The sequence below is a fragment of the Aquarana catesbeiana genome, linkage group LG08 (assembly GCF_042186555.1).
Source record: "Aquarana catesbeiana isolate 2022-GZ linkage group LG08, ASM4218655v1, whole genome shotgun sequence".
NCBI lineage: Eukaryota > Metazoa > Chordata > Amphibia > Anura > Ranidae > Aquarana > Aquarana catesbeiana.
The window spans coordinates 287,948,870-287,964,988 of NC_133331.1; the positions used below are offsets into that span (position 1 = coordinate 287,948,870).

At 44.1% G+C, this 16,119-nt stretch overlaps 2 protein-coding genes across 3 annotated transcripts in view; one reads left to right on the forward strand and one right to left on the reverse strand.

Annotated features, from left to right (window-relative positions):
• Positions 1-2,457: 2,457 nt before the first annotated feature.
• LOC141106604 (uncharacterized) lies at positions 2,458-9,662 on the reverse strand. Of its 2 annotated transcripts, none has more exons than XM_073597515.1 (2): positions 9,175-9,662; positions 2,458-5,585 (listed from the first exon to the last, which is right to left on the reverse strand). In XM_073597515.1, exon 2 carries the CDS (start codon positions 5,498-5,500, stop codon positions 3,923-3,925), a length of 1,578 nt encoding a protein of 525 aa, XP_073453616.1. In that variant the 5' UTR covers positions 5,501-5,585; positions 9,175-9,662; the 3' UTR covers positions 2,458-3,922. The 2 variants fall into 2 exon arrangements, with proteins under 2 accessions (XP_073453616.1, XP_073453615.1); XM_073597514.1 differs by having other exon boundaries at positions 2,458-5,588.
• LOC141106777 (uncharacterized) overlaps positions 9,364-16,119 on the forward strand; it is a 27,137-nt gene continuing 20,381 nt past the window's right edge. The window contains exons 1-4 of the mRNA XM_073597704.1: positions 9,364-9,928; positions 10,495-10,608; positions 10,695-10,818; positions 10,930-12,098. Coding sequence (XP_073453805.1) covers positions 9,833-9,928; positions 10,495-10,608; positions 10,695-10,818; positions 10,930-12,098 — 1,503 coding nt within the window. The 5' untranslated portion in view covers positions 9,364-9,832. The remainder of the gene's footprint in view (positions 9,929-10,494; positions 10,609-10,694; positions 10,819-10,929; positions 12,099-16,119) is intronic.

Genomic DNA, 16,119 nt, shown 5'->3' on the forward strand with positions numbered 1-16,119 from the left:
TAAATGAGCAACCTGTGTTAGCTGGAGAGACAACTCCATGCAATGTAGTTCTGAAAATACTTACATATTGTATTTATTAAATAAGTGAAAACTAGTGCGCAAAACCACAATATGAGTAAGGGAATTTTAAAACTGACGGTGAAATATCCGATGGAGAGCCGCCAACATAGATAGGTCCACTCAACTCCCCAAGAAATATTAAAATAAAGATATGTGGCGCTATTCCATCAATCAGTAACAACAATAGAAATGTAAGGTGCAATGGGCAGAACAAACCCCACCTTCTACAATAAATGTCAAGAGAATATATCCAGTAGCTTGACAATAAATGTCACCATACACGAGTGGATAAAAAATATGGAGATACAGTTCTGGGGTGTGAGAAATAAAAAAAAATAAAAAAAAAAGTATTTATATACTAGTATTCACTAGTATTTATTGTATCTCCAGTGATTATTTGTGAGGTACTCATTTATCACTTATATATGATTTTTGGTTGTGAATATCTTATTTGAGAAGTCAGCTTTACATATTCACAGATTCACACTGAATAATTTGTTTCACTTGATGAAGGGTGATCGGTATATTCCATCAAGCACTGAAACTGTATAAAAATTTTTTTAATTTTTTAAATTTTTTTTTTTTTTTTTTTTATTTCTCACACCCCAGAACTGTATCTCCATATTTTTTATCCACTCGTGTATGGTGACATTTATTGTCAAGCTACTGGATATATTCTCTTGACATTTATTGTAGAAGGTGGGGTTTGTTCTGCCCATTGCACCTTACATTTCTATTGTTGTTACTGATTGATGGAATAGCGCCACATATCTTTATTTTAATATTGTATTTATTGGTGTATAACACTCACTTTTTCACCATGAAAATCAGGTGCAAATATCGTGTGCGTGTTATACGCCAATACTTCAATTTTAGCTGCCTCGGAGGGGACAGGGAGGGGGCGGGACGAGCACCGTCAGATTACATACAGTGAGAATCTCCTGTTTACTTGGCGGCCTCTATAATAGGAAGTCCCATCTCTTGGGCCGCCTTTGGACCACTGTCTATCATAGGAGATTCTCACTGTATGTAATATGTCGGCGCTCATCCCGCCCCCCTCTAGGCTGCAGATGGGCATCGATCAGGCTGCATTGTTGGCAATGGTGAGGCTGCTGCACTGATGGCAATGGTGAGGCTGCTGCACTCATGGCAATGGTGAGGCTGCTGCATTGATGGTAATGGTAAGGCTGCTGCATTGATGGCATTGGCGAGGCTGCAGATGGGCATGGATCAGGCTGCATTAATGGCAATGGCAAGGCTGCTGCTTTGATGGCAATGGCTAGGCTGCAGATGGGCATTGATCAGGCTGCATTGATGGCAATGGTGAGGCTGCAGATGGGCACTGACCCTTATTTTGCTTCAAAGTTCCTTATTTCAAATTTTAACTTCTCTCTTAAAATGAATGTGCGTGTTATACGCCTGTGCGTGTTGTACGCCAATAAATACGGTAATCAACTTGTACAGGCTGCTGACGTGTCACAGGAAATGTTTAAATTTCATTTACCACGGTGGAGAGAACTGCAGCCCCAAAAGGTACTGTGGCTGTGTGATCATTTGAGAGAAAACCATGGACAGCTATCTACTGAATGCTTTGTCTCGGCATGCTGCAAGCCAAGGGGGCACGTACTGTATACCTCTAAGGTTTCCATGGGTTGAAAAAGCAACATTTCACATTGAACATAGTGATTGATGCTACAAGGGTCTGTACAACCTTAAGGCAGCTAACACAGGTTAAAATCGAGAGAATTTCTTCTCTTTCCCATGGTGCACTGGGAGAACAAATAGGATAACCTGAGCAGTTGCTGCATGCAGCGAGACCTTCTTTTCCATACTATACTTTTTACATCTTGAATAGAGTAGGAAAGGGAAGGGTTAATAATCCTGTCTATTATTTTTCATGGAGTCTATGAGGAGAATTACCTTTACCTGTCCTGAAAGAAAACCTCTCCAATGTGAGAAGTCCCCTCTTAGGCAATAAAGCACCCCCTTTTTTAGGGCTGTGGTTAAGCAGGTGGATGGAAATGGCCTAGAAGAACAGACCATGGATTTGGAGTTCAGTAGATGAAGACCTCATAACTATGGTCACCAACTGAGTGTCAAAGGAAATGGTTTAATAAATCCAGCAAAAAAAACATGTCCTAAATGCAGTACACCAATTTGCCCAACAGTGGCTTGAGTAAAAGCAGCCTCAGCTCAGTTCCATGCTATGCCCCCCTGATGTGTTTTGCCCCACCCATGGGGCTTAGTCATGAAGGGAGGGAGCAGGGCACAATAGGTGGGACTTCCATGACTAAGCCTTATGGGCGGGGTGAAACACATCGGAGGTGTGGCTTGGAAGGAGTTGGGCTGAGGCTGCTTTTACTCAAGCCACTGTTGGGCATGTTGGTGTGCGGCATTTGGGACATCTTTTTTGCTGGATTTATTGCACTGAGCTGGGACAGGCTCTCCCCAGCCAGCATCCACAGTGTGAGCCACAGGATTGGGATGACGGAGCCTGGATCAACACCTCTAGTCACTCAGCCAGCAGTTATAGCACAATATGAACCCAAAGAATCCAAGGTTTGAAAACTCTGGAACGTGTTGGTCTTGTTATTGCTTGCTACTAATAAAGAAACAGATACTACATGTCCTAATGCTTCATGGCGCTATTTTTGACACTCATCACCCACAGACACTCATGATGCACTGTTAAATGACCCCTACCTATATTAGTCCTTTCATAACCCCAGCAACAACTGGGAAACATCTAGTTCCACACTTTCAAAATGACCACTTAAAGTTGTTGTATCACATACACGTCCCACTTTCAAGGGTCTTGGATGGTTGTCACAGGAACAGGTGTCCATTCAGCATTCATCTGCTCACCTCCTGTGTGGATGATCGTTAGAAAATATTGTATTTCCTATCACTTTCCATCTTGGTGACACAGCTCATTGGGACAAATAGAAGAGTGAATCTCCCCAACAGGAAGACAGACAGCAATTAAACCTGATGTGTTCTAACCATTTCCTACTCTAAAACACAAGTGTCAAACACAAGGCCGTGGGCTGAATCCGGCCCGCCAGACCATTTCATGTGGCCCTCACACCTCTTCCCCCTCATCTCCAACCCCACCTTGTCTTAGCAGTCAGCAGCAGAGAGGAGGACAGAATTCCTTCTGCAGATCCTGCACCTCTGTGTGCAGGCGCAGAACCACCTTATCGCTGCCTCCCCTGGTCTCAGCATTCAGCAGACTCCGGCAGCTGACTCCAGCCCTCCTCTGGTCCTCCTCCAGACCCTACACTTTCTGCTTCCCAGCTCCTCCCCAGGTACTTCCTGGCAGCAAACCATGGGTAAGGGGGAGGGTGCACTGTGATGTAAGGGAGGGTGGGGGATTCTTGACTTCTGGTGGTGGGGGAGCTCATGACATCTGATGTAAGGGGGGCAGGGTGCTTTGGACATCTAGTCCTACAGATACAACTGGCCCTTTGAGGGCAACCATAATGCTGATGCGTGCCACTATGAAAATGAGTTTGAAACCCCTGAATAAAACTAAAAAAGTTTTGGCAATAGAAACACTTTAATGTTTTCCAGCCTACTCAGTTGTAAATGACCTGTAAAACAAGCTTGCCCTCTAAAAAAAATTTTCTAAATCCAACAGGCCAACCAAGTTTTCTCCAGCTTTCTCAATCCTTCCAATAACTTGCCTGGCTCGCCAACTATTTTTTAAGTAAAAATAGGATAACTACTTTGTGGTGCTTATAGAACTGAGAGTGACTAGGAACAAATGGGAATATTCTGAAATTAAATAGAGAAGCTAATTGGCTGCTAGGGTCAACAAGTCTAGTTCTTTTAAGTCTCAGATTCTTCTGGTTTGAGAAGTTCAGACAGCCAACCTGTCATGCTCTTCCCCAGAAATGTTCCCTGCCTCTGGCTCGCCAACAGTATTTCCTCCCCCTGCATGAATCTTCTGATGTCGAACGAGTTTGGCTCGCCAAGTAAAACCTTTGCCACACTCCAAGCAAAAGTAAGGCCGTTCCCCAGAGTGGCTTTTTCGGTGGTTGCACAACTGAGAGTTGCTGGCGAAGCACTTGCCACACTGGGCACAAGAAAATGGCTTCTCTCCTGTGTGGACTCTCATGTGTCGGCTGAGGTAGGAATCGCTAATGAAACATTTTCCGCACTCGGGGCAAGAGAATGGCTTCTCGCCTGTATGAATTCGTTGGTGGATAATGAGGTAGGTGTTGGTACCAAAGGACTTTCCACACTCTGAACAAGAGTACTGCTTATCTCCCGTGTGGCTCCTCTGGTGCTTTATCAGATACGACTGGCTGATAAAACTTTTCCTGCACTCCGAACATGAAAAAGGCTTTTCTCCGGTGTGGGTGCGACCATGGATCACCAGATCAGCTTTATGGGTAAAAGATTTCCCACACTCAGAGCAAGCAAATGGTTTGTCCCCTGAGTGGATCCTACGATGTTTCATGAGGTAGGAGCTTGTTGTAAAACCTTTCCCGCATTCTGGACAAGAATAAGCCTTCTGACCGGTGTGGCCACGCTGGTGTCTAACCAGTTCAGACTTGGAGTTAAAGCAACTGTCACACTCATAACAGAAGAAGACCTTTTCCCTTAAAGGTTGGGCATCATAATCTCCAGTCCTGGATATATATGAGGTAACGCCTTCAGGCTGAGGAGCATCTTGCTCATCCAACCCTCCAGAGAGTGGCTCTTCCAAAAAAGGACTAGAATTTGAGGAGTGTTGGACATGAGAGGTGTCAGAACAAATTAAATGTTCTTCACCTGAAGAACAGGTTTCCTCCTTGATACACACAGTTGTAAATTGTACTGGGCCTGATGGGGTGGAGAGGTTAGAGTATGTGATGTTCACTTTACTTTTAGATGCAGGTTGGACTCCATCTGAGGTTGTGGAGTGGTTAGTGTATAGGGGATCAGCTTCAGCTGAGAGAGATTCTTTCTTAATATAAGTAGATGGAGATTGTGTATGATGTGCCATTTTGTAGATATCGGGCTTTGGGAGATGTTCCTCAGCTGGGAAGGATTCACCTTTACCATCAGTAGATGTTGACTGTGTGTGAGGTGTGGGTGTGGAGGTGCAGTAGGGAATTTGTAAAGCAGAGAGAGGTTCCTCTTTAATATGTACAGAAAAACAGTGTGTACGAGGTGTAGAGATGTCAAAGTCTAAGAGATGTTTTGAAGCTGAGAGCGGCTCCTCCTTCACATGGGTATATGTAGACTGCATATCACATGGGGTTATGGGGACATCAGAGCATAGGAGCGATTCTTCTTCCTCCTTAGCCGAAAAGGATATGAATCGTATGTGATCTGGTGGTGTGGAGATGTCACATTGTGGGAGCCATCCTTCTTCCTCTTTACACGTAGTCGTGGCCTTGTCGATGTTCTCCGGAGTACGGGTCATACTTGGATCTTTCGTAAGGAACATTTGCCAAGCTGGAGATAGCAACTCTCTTTATTCCCACAATCCGGCAGTGTAGTAATACAGGAGGGGCATTCTCCGGATATTACATCTGCTGGAAACACAGACACGGCGGTGACAAGACGTAAATATGAGAGATGAACCTACACAGTTAAAAACAAGCTCAAATTTTCACACGTTAGTTTTCTGTGTCAAGAGCCATAGCTGCTGCTTCTTCTCTGAAGCCCCCCCATGTCCCTCAGCATTTGAAAAAAAAAGTAAGCATTCAGCCATATGCGGAGATCCATATCTAAGCTGTATTACAGAAGCTGTCTGTCTCATCACTGGAGAAGCTGTCTGGAGTTACACCCCCTTGACAGTCTCTTCTATCTCTGGAGGTCTCTATTGGTGAGATCTCTGCTCCCAGGTCTGCATGCCTGCTGTGCCAATCACTAGGGGGTGAATGAGAACAGACCAGGATATTTAGAAAAAAGGTGAAGAGCCGGCAACTCGTCCTTACGAAAAAGTCACTTTATTACATGGAGTGGAGCGTACAAAGTACAATGGCTTACACATTTCAGGAATAAGCGGTAACCACTTGCTGACCACCCCATAGCAGTTTTACTGCTACAGGGTGGCAGCTCTGCACCGGATCACGTATATATACGTGATACTGCACTTTCGCCTGCAGGGCCACCTTCTGCTGTGATCTGCGAGTGCCAGGCACTCAATGTCCTCCGGCACCCGCCGATCATCGGGCAGAGACTCAGAACGGGGCTCTGCCCATTTAAACAAGGCAAATCCCAGTTCTGACAGGCGGGGAGGGCCACACATACAGTACACAAAAACACTGGCTAGGCACACATTTAACCCTTTGATCTCCCCTGTTTAACCGCAGCCAGTGTCATTAGTACAGTGACGGTGTATATTTATTGCACTGCTCACTATTAGTGTCACTTGTTCCCGCAAAGTGTCACTTAGTTTTCCGATAATCTGTCGCAATATTGCAGTCCTGCTATAAATCGCTGATCGCCGCTATTACTAGTAAAAAAAAATGAAATAAAAATTCTATAAATACAGTATCTCACAAAAGTGAGTACGCCCCTCACATTTTTGTAAATATTTTATTCTATCTTTTCATGTGACAACACTGAAGAAATGACACTTTGCTACAATGTAAAGTAGTGAGTGTACAGCTTGTATAACAGTGTAAATTTGCTGTCCCCTCAAAATAACTCAACACACAGCCATTAATGTCTAAACCGCTGGCAACAAAAGTGAGTACACCCCTAAGTAAAAATGTCCAAATTGGGCCCAATTAGTCATTTTCCCTCCCTGGTGTCATGTGACTCGTTAGTGTTACAAGGTCTTAGGTTTGAATGGGGAGCAGGTGTGTTAAATTTGGTGTTATCGCTCTCACTCTCTCATACTGGTCACTGGAAGTTCACCATGGCACCTCATGGCAAAGAACTCTCTGAAGATCTGAAAAAAAGAATTGTTGCTCTCCATAAAGATGGCCTAGGCTATAAGAAGATTGCTAAGACCCTGAAACTGAGCTGCAGCACAGCGTCCAAGACCATACAGCGATTTAACAGGACAGGTTCCACTCAGAACAGGCCTCGCCATGGTCGACCAGAAGTTGAGTGCACGTGCTCAGCGTCATATCCAGAGGTTGTCTTTGAGAAATAGAAGTATGAGTGCTGCCAGCATTGCTGCAGAGGTTGAAGGGGTGGGGGGTCAGCCCGTCAGTGCTCAGACCATACGCCGCACACTGCATCAAATTGGTCTGCATGGCTGTCGTCCCAGAAGGAAGCCTCTTCTAAAGATGATGCACAAGAAAGTCTGCAAACAGTTTGCTGAAGACAAACAGACTAAGGACATGGATTACTGGAACCATGTCCTGTGGTCTGATGAGACCAAGATAAACTTATTTGGTTCAGATGGTGTCTGTGGCGGCAACCAGGTGAGGAGTACAAAGACAAGTGTGTCTTGCCTACAGTCAAGCATGGTGGTGGGAGTGTCATGGTCTGGGGCTGAATGAGTGCTGCCGGCACTGGGGAGCTACAGTTCATTGAGGGAACCATGAATGCCAACATGTACTGTGACATACTGAAGCAGAGCATGATCCCCTCCCTCCGGAGACTGGGCCACAGGGCAGTATTCCAACATAATAACGACCCCAAACACACCTCCAAGATGACCACTGCCTTGCTAAAGAAGCTGAGGGTAAAGGTGATGGACTGGCCAAGCATGTCTCCAGACCTAAACCCTATTGAACATCTGTGGGGAATCCTCAAACAGAAGGTGGAGGAGCGCAAGATCTCTAACATCCACCAGCTCCAAGATGTCCTCCTGGAGGAGTGGAAGAGGACTCCAGTGGCAACCTGTGAAGCTCTGGTGAACTCCATGCCCAAGAGGGTTAAGGCAGTGTTGGAAAATAATGGTGGCCACACAAAGTATTGACACTTTGGGCCCAATTTGGACATTTTCACTTAGGGGTGTACTCACTTTTGTTGCCAGTGGTTTAGACATTAATGGCTGTGTGTTGAGTTATTTTGAGGGGACAGCAAATTTACACTGTTATACAAGCTGTACACTCACTACTTTACATTGTAGCAAAGTGTCATTTCTTCAGTGTTGTCACATGAAAAGATAGAATAAAATATTTTCAAAAAATGTGAGGGGCGTACTCACTTTTGTTAGATCCCATAGTTTGTAGATGCTATAACGTTCGCATAAACCAAACATTATGCGCTAGTTTGGATTTTTATGTCGCAGAATACATATTGGTTGAAATTGATGAAGAAATTTAATTTTTTTTTTTTTACATTTTTTTATTGGATATGTTTTATAGCAGACAGTAAAAAAAAAAATGTGTTTTTTTTTCCCAAAATTGACGGTCTTTTTTTGTTTATAGCGCAAAAAAATATAAAAAAAAAAACACAGAGGTGATCAAATACGACCAAAAGAAAGCTCTATTTGTGGAGTAAAAAATAACATCAATTTTATTTGCGCACAGCGTTGTGCAAATTGTCAGTTAAAGTAACGCAGTGCCGTATCGCAAAAAAAAAAATGGCCTGGTTATAAAGGGGGGTAAATCTTCCAGAGGTCAAGTGGTTAATCATAGCCATGACTATGACGAAACGCGTAGGCTACCTCCACTCGATGTAATGAAGTGACTTTTTTGGAAGGGTGAGAAAAAATAATTTTTTAATCAGTTTTTTTTTTTTGAACATTTTTATACCAAATTTAAAAAAAACAAAAAAAATAAATAAAAAAGAGAAAAACATAACATACATTTACACCAAAAAAAACTTGGTGGGAGATTTATTCCTTCCATATAAAAAACAAACTCCTGCCTTTCGTTATATTTAATTTAGGTATATCTGATTGCGCCATATCTAATAGGGTGTTACCCGCGGTGGATGGAGCACCCCCCGCGACTCTCACCCAATGGCAGAAGGCGAAAGTTCTGGTGATTGTTCCTTCTCTGACGCGGGGCGGACGCACGTGCGCAAGCTGTCAATTTTCCTCATGTGGTGATCGCATATGCCTTCTTTATCGCGAACAAAACAAATCAAATCACAATTCGCGAATAATGCATCCCATCACCTTCATTATTGATCAGTTCTACATTAATAACAATATCAGCAGCAATAAATAATGATAAAAACATAACAATGGCTCCTCATCCTCATTACCTCTTCCTGGTGAATCTATTCAGCATCACAAAAGCGATTTATTTCCACTTCTAGTAATAGGAAGGATATTTAGGAGAGACTTCTGTCACCTGGACCCTTGTTTCAGCCACTAATCACCTCAGACTGGCTCACGGGGCTCCGACAAAATGGCCGCCTCTTCCTTACCCTGCGGACAACATTTCTGTACGCAGCCGTCGGCAAGTAGGCTTGTGCTCCAGCGTGGTGACGTCACGTTTTCCTTACAACGGCGATTCCCCCCCTTGACAGCGGCGCTGGGAGGGGCTGTAGAGCGGCGGCGTCACGCTTTCCTTATATGGCGAGCCCATTGACAGCTGTGACAGAGCGGGGCTCAGTTGAGGGGCGGGGTTATCTGCTCAGCTGTAAGCAGAGTGGAAGTCATGTGACCCCTGAGGGAGAGGGTTGTCATGGTGGTAGTGTGTGTGCACATGGGAGGTTGCTCTGATGGGTATGAATGGAAAGCCATGGGGGGGTTTTGGAAATGAGAGAGGGGGTGTGTTTTTTTTTCTGCAAGGACCTCATTGGCTGCCACTCTGTACCCCCCAGGGATTTTTCCTTTAAGTATGGATATTTTATTCTAAATAGGTTTGCTATGAGAGTCTCTGCATCAACCATCTGAACAAGACCCACAGACCTGCCCATGGCTGACACCCCAGTGATGGACAAGGAGAGGAGAGTCATAACTGAGAGGTTAATAAACCTCACCCTGGAGATCCTCCACCTGCTGACCGGAGAGGTGAGGAGGATTTCTGGGAGGTCACATGATATTGCTCTTATCTCTATTAATAAAGCACAAACCTGACTGGAGAGGTGAGGGGGATTCTGGGAGGTCACATGACATCACTCTTATCTCTATTAATAAAGCAGACCTGACCGGAGAGGTGAGGAGGATTCTGGGAGGTCACATGACATCACTCTTATCTCTATTAATAAAACACAGACCTGACTGGAGAGGTGAGGAGGATCATGGGAAGTCACGTGACATCACTCTTATCTCTAGTAATAAAACATAGAGGTGACCGGAGAGGTGAGGAGGATTCTGGGAGGTCACATGACATCACTCTTATCTCTATTAATAAAACACAGACCTGACCGGAGAGGTGAGGAGGATTCTGGGAGGTCACATGACATCGCTCTTATCTCTATTAATAAAACACAGACCTGACCGGAGAGGTGAGGAGGATTCTGGGAGGTCACATGACATCACTCTTATCTCTAATAATAAAACAGACCTGACCGGAAAGGCGAAGAGGATTCTGGGAGGTTAATATGATGTATGATCATTTTTATCCCATTATTTAGGATTATGGACCAATAAAACAGCCCAGTGATCCTCCACCACCCTTCTTGACACCTGAAAGAAACAAGAAGATAGTTGATGTCATCCAGAAGATCCTGGAGCTGCTGACAGGAGAGGTGAGCGGTGTCGGGAATTCTGGGACATTATCCAGTAACAGACAAGGGATGTGTCTGGATGGTGACTGTATCATTGTGTGTGTCAGGTTCCTATAAGGTGTCAGGATGTCACTGTCTATTTCTCCATGGAGGAGTGGGAGTATATAGAAGGACACAAGGATCTCTACAAGGATGTCCTGATGGAGAACCGGTCCCCTCTCACATTACCGGGTAAGAATTCATGCCCAGAAATGCATTCTTTGTTCTCAGTGAGGTCAAATCCTTATGATAAGGTGGGATGGTAGTTGAACAAACTTTTCAATATGCATTTCTCTTCGACAGACCCAAAAGAAGATCCTCCAGCACTATATATCTCTGGCCATATTAAGAAGGAACCTTTCCCAAGTGAAGATCGTCTCTCAGATTCAGATGTTCCTAACCACAAAAGTCAAAGACTATCTGTATCTAAGCATGTTAAAGAGGAACCTCTCTCAGGTTCAGATCATGTCTCCAGCTTTGAGGTCTCCACATCCACATCTCATGCACAATCCCCATCGAGACATGTTAAGGAGGATCCCCTTTCGGGTGCAGAACATATCCCCAACCTTGACCTCTTCAAGCTCACATATGATATGCAGGGTCCATCTATGTATAGTAAGGAAGAAGCCTGTTCAGATGAAGAACATCTCTGCTGTGACACCTCCCTGTTGACACATCAACAACAGTTGACATTCATCTCAGTTAAAGAAGAACCCTTCTCATCTGAGGAAAGCATTGTAGACCCTCAATTCATTACAGCTACAGAACACCTTCAGTGCCCATCTACTGATTTGGAAGACAACACACTGATTTGCTCTGAATGTGGCAAGAGTTTCTGGAGCAAGACAAAACTACACGTACACCAGAAAATCCACACCAGACAGAAGCCCTACTCTTGTTTTGAATGCGGGAAATGTTTTCCGACAAACTCAGCTCTTCTGACACACGAGAGGGTTCACACCGGAGAGAAACCCTTTTCCTGCTATGAGTGCGGGAAAAATTTTAGGAGCACGTCCGACTTACTCAGCCATCGTCGGACCCACACGGGAGAGAAGCCATTTTGTTGCCCTGAGTGTGGCCTGACTTTCTCCCGCAGCTCTAATCTGACCCGGCATCGGAGGAGTCACTCGGGTGACAAGCCCTTCTCTTGCCAAGAATGCAGTAAACGTTTTGTGTCCAGCTCCCATCTGGCCATACACCAAAGGATCCACACGGGAGCAAAGCCATATTGTTGCCTGGCGTGCGATAAACAGTTCTCCAGCTCCTCAGGGCTTGGGAAGCACCAGAAAATACATCGGGAGGAGAAGCCGTATTCATGTATGGAATGCGGAAGGAGGTTTAAGTCCACTTCCAATCTAGCTAGGCATCGGCATGTTCATACAGGAGAGCGGCCATACATGTGCTGTGCATGTGGGAGATGCTTTACCAGGAAGGAGGACCTTCTCAAGCACCAGATAAGCAAAGGACATGATGCATGAATCCATAGACAATACTGGGAGCAGGAAGGGTATTTTAAAGTCCTACAATACCAAAACTTTCGTAGACAATTACATCTCATTAGGTATAATAGTGGCCAAGATACCTGTTTGTTTTCATGCTTGCTAGGACTTGCTGGTGGGTAAAAATAAAGGAACTCCAAATAGTCTAAATCCGATAGATATCTTTATTAACCACCTCCAGTCCGGGCCTTTTCTGGCACTTTTTGTCAGTATTTTTTGCTAGAATATTACTTAGAACCCCCAAACATTATATATTTTTTTAAAGCAGAGGCCCTAGAGAATAAATTGGTGGGTTTTGCGATTTTTTATTTCACACGATATTTGCGCAGCAGTTTTTCAAATGCAATTTTTGGGAAAAAAATACACTTTTTTGAATTTTAATGCAAAAAAAAAATACATAACCCAATTTTTTTGTAAAAGATAAAAGATGATGTTATGCTGAGTAAATAGATACCAAACATGTCACGCTTGACAAATGACGTAAATGTTACTATCCATAGGCAACGTTTAAAAGCCTTTACAGGTCACCACTTTAGATTTATAGAGGAGGTCTGGTGCTAGAATTACTGCCCATGATCTGATGTTCGCGGTGATACCTCACATGTTTGGGACCATCACGCATGTTCGCCTTTGCACGGGAGGACGGGGCCATTTAATTATTTTTTAAATTTTTTTTTTTACATTTTTAAATTTTACATTTATTTTATTTTTTTTTATTTTTAAACTGTGGCTTTAAATTAAAAAAAATAAAATAAAGTTAAGATTAACTGTAAACATCCTTGTGACTGCAATAGGCATGTGACAGGCACTTTTTATGGAGAGATTTGGGGTCTATCTGATTGCTATTACAAGAAAGACGACCAGCTGCAGGCATCATCCCGGTACAACCACTGAAAGTCGTATCGCTGGACGGGAAGTGGTTAAATACTAAATACCCGGTTAAAAACAACCATTTGGCTTGTAAAATGGCATCCAAAACTACAATGCCCAGAATCCTCTGTATGATGCATATGCGCTGTGATGTCACAGCTTCCGGGTCCGCCCAGTGCGTTTCGTCAGATTTGCACTATTTGGAGTTCTTTAATATTTACATGCCTTCTGCTATTACTATTGCGGGGATGAAGAGATGATAATGATACCATGTGGAGAGTATGCTCAGTAGCCAATTTAATCCTCCCAAAAGCATAATTTGACTTCTTATATGAGAGTCACACTCTGTTTGGTAAGCCTCAGTGTTTGTCGGTGGAGGACACGTGGTGATTTAATATTCATATGGTTATGAAGAGGATCACTGTGCACTTAATACTTTGCTGCAATTTAACATTGTGTGTAAATTGTGAACTGCACTACTTTGTGGGACTTGCTTCTTTCATGCTTTTGAGATCCCAAGGATGGGACTTTCCATTAGTAATTACTTCCAGCCAGCCCCCCCCCACCCTCAGGGACATTGTGGACTTATCACATTGTGAGATTCCCCAATGGTTTGTCTACTTTGTGGGAAGTTAAAGATGGGAGTTTGATGCAGTGGCTTTGTAACGTTTTCTGCCTTTGGGTAAAGCTGGTAATTTTGGCGTAGCTACCTCTCCACTGGAGTCCCTGAAAAAATGTATGAAGTGAGCATGTGATTTCGTTTTTCAACAGCATGAAACTGAAATATAGGCTTTTCTATGGAAGCCACCATTGCTGACCTCCTTCTGAAAATTTTAGCTGCCTAATTGTGTACCAAGCATCAGTGCATTCTCAACAAGAGTCAACAAGAAGCAAGCACGCAGAAGGGTTAGAGGTTCTAATCTGCCCATTTGTTCTGGGTCAGTGCCTCAAAGGATTGAAGCCATTTGATCGGCATGATAGCCACGGCACAAACATTTTCAGAAGATGAGGTCAGTTGTTGTCAGCCTCCACACTCACTCACTACAAGCTTCCTTTAAAGGGAAGCTATGGTCAATTTTATTTAAATTTTTAATAATTTGTATGTTTTCAGTTGTAATTTATATATTATATTATATGTAAATGTATACTGTCTTTGTTTCAAGCAGATATTGCCTCATGCTTTCTTTCAAATGCTCTGTCTCTGAGGGGGCCATGTGGAGGGAGAGGAGCCCCTACTATGACTCATTTCTGTAGTTAAATTTCATCTTGAGCTACTGAGCTTTGTAAAAAGGCATATTTTTCAACAAAGCAGGTAAGACGAGCCTGGAGTACAAGTGAAAAGGAGCCCATAGAACTACCTGATGGCTATATACAGTATGTCACAAAAGTGAGTACACCCCTCACATTTTTGTAAATATTTGATTATATCTTTTCATGTGACAACACTGAAGAAATTACACTTTGCTACAATGTAAAGTAGTGAGTGTACAGCTTGTATAACAGTGTAAATTTGCTGTCCCCTCAAAATAACTCAACACACATCCATTAATGTCTAAACCGCTGGCAACAAAAGTGACTACACCCCTTAGTGAAAATGTCCGAATTGGGCCCAAAGTATCAATATTTTGTGTGGCCACTATTATTTTCCAGCACTGCCTTAACCCTCTTGGGCTTGGAGTTCACCAGAGCTTTCAGCATTCCAGAACCCTGCACTCTGTAAGTAGTGCATCCTGTGACCCTTCAATCTGTATGTAGCACACCCCAGAACCCTGCAATCTGTGTATATCGCACCCCAGAACCCTGAACTCTGTGCATAACACACTCCAGAACCCTGCACTCTGTACGTAGTGCATCCCAGAACCCTGCACTCTGTACGCAGTGCATCCAAGAACCCTGCACTCTGTACGCAGTGCATCCAAGAACCCTGCACGCTCTATGTAGCGCACCTCAGAACCCTGCACTCTGTACGTACTACATCCCAGCACCCTGCAATCTGTACATAGCACACCCCAGAACCCTGCACTCTGTGCATAACACACTCCAGAACTGTGCACTCTGTACGTAGTGCATCCCAGAACCCTGCACCCTGTATGTAGTGCATTCCAGAACCCTGCACCCTGTACGTAGTGCATCCCAGAACCCAGCAATCTGTATGTAGCGCACCCCAGAACCCTGCACGTAGTGCATCCCAGAACCCTGCAATCTGTACATATCACACCCCAGAACCCTGCACTTTGTGCATAACGCACTCCAGAACCCTGCACTCTGTACAAAGTGCATCCAAGAACCCTGCACTCTCTACGTAGCGCACTTCAGATCCCTGCACTCTGTACGTAGTGCATCCCAGGATTCTGCAATCTGTACATAGCGCACCCCAGAACCCTGCACTCTGTGCGTAACGCACTCCAGAACTGTGCACTCTGTGCGCAGCCCACCCCAGAACCCTGCACTCTGTATGTAGTGCATCCTAGAACCCTGCACTCTGGATGTAGCGCACCCCAGAACCCTGCAATCTGTACGTAACGCACTCCAGAACCCTACACTTTTTGCATAATGCACTCCAGAACCCTGCACTCTATACGTAGTGCATCCCAGAACCCTGCAATATGTACATGGCGCACCCAAGAACCCTACACTCTGTAAATAACACACTCCAGAACTCTGCACTCTGTATGTAGTGCATCCCAAAACCCTGGACTGTGTATAACGCACTCCAGAACTGTGCACTCTGTACCTAGCGCTCTCCTGAACCCCACAAACTGTACATAACGCAATCCAGAACCTTGAAGCCTGTGCATAACCCACTCCAAAACCCTCCACCCTTTTATTCTTTTTTTTAATGATTGTGCTGTGGTTTGTATATACCCATGAGACTCTTGCTTGTGGAACAATAAAGCATATTTTATAGGCACAAGGCAGCCTGAGTTTTGTTTAACCACGCCTCTTAAATCCCCTCACACTGTCAAGAGTTTGGTCACACCCACTTTTGCTATGGCGGGCTACGCACGCCACAAGTCACTTCCTTCCTCAAGTGTCCCTTATTCTGAAGTTTAAAAGTTGGCACTTGGGTGTGGAAGGAGCTTCTATATGGGATGTGCTGTAATCAGATCACATCTTTATTGAC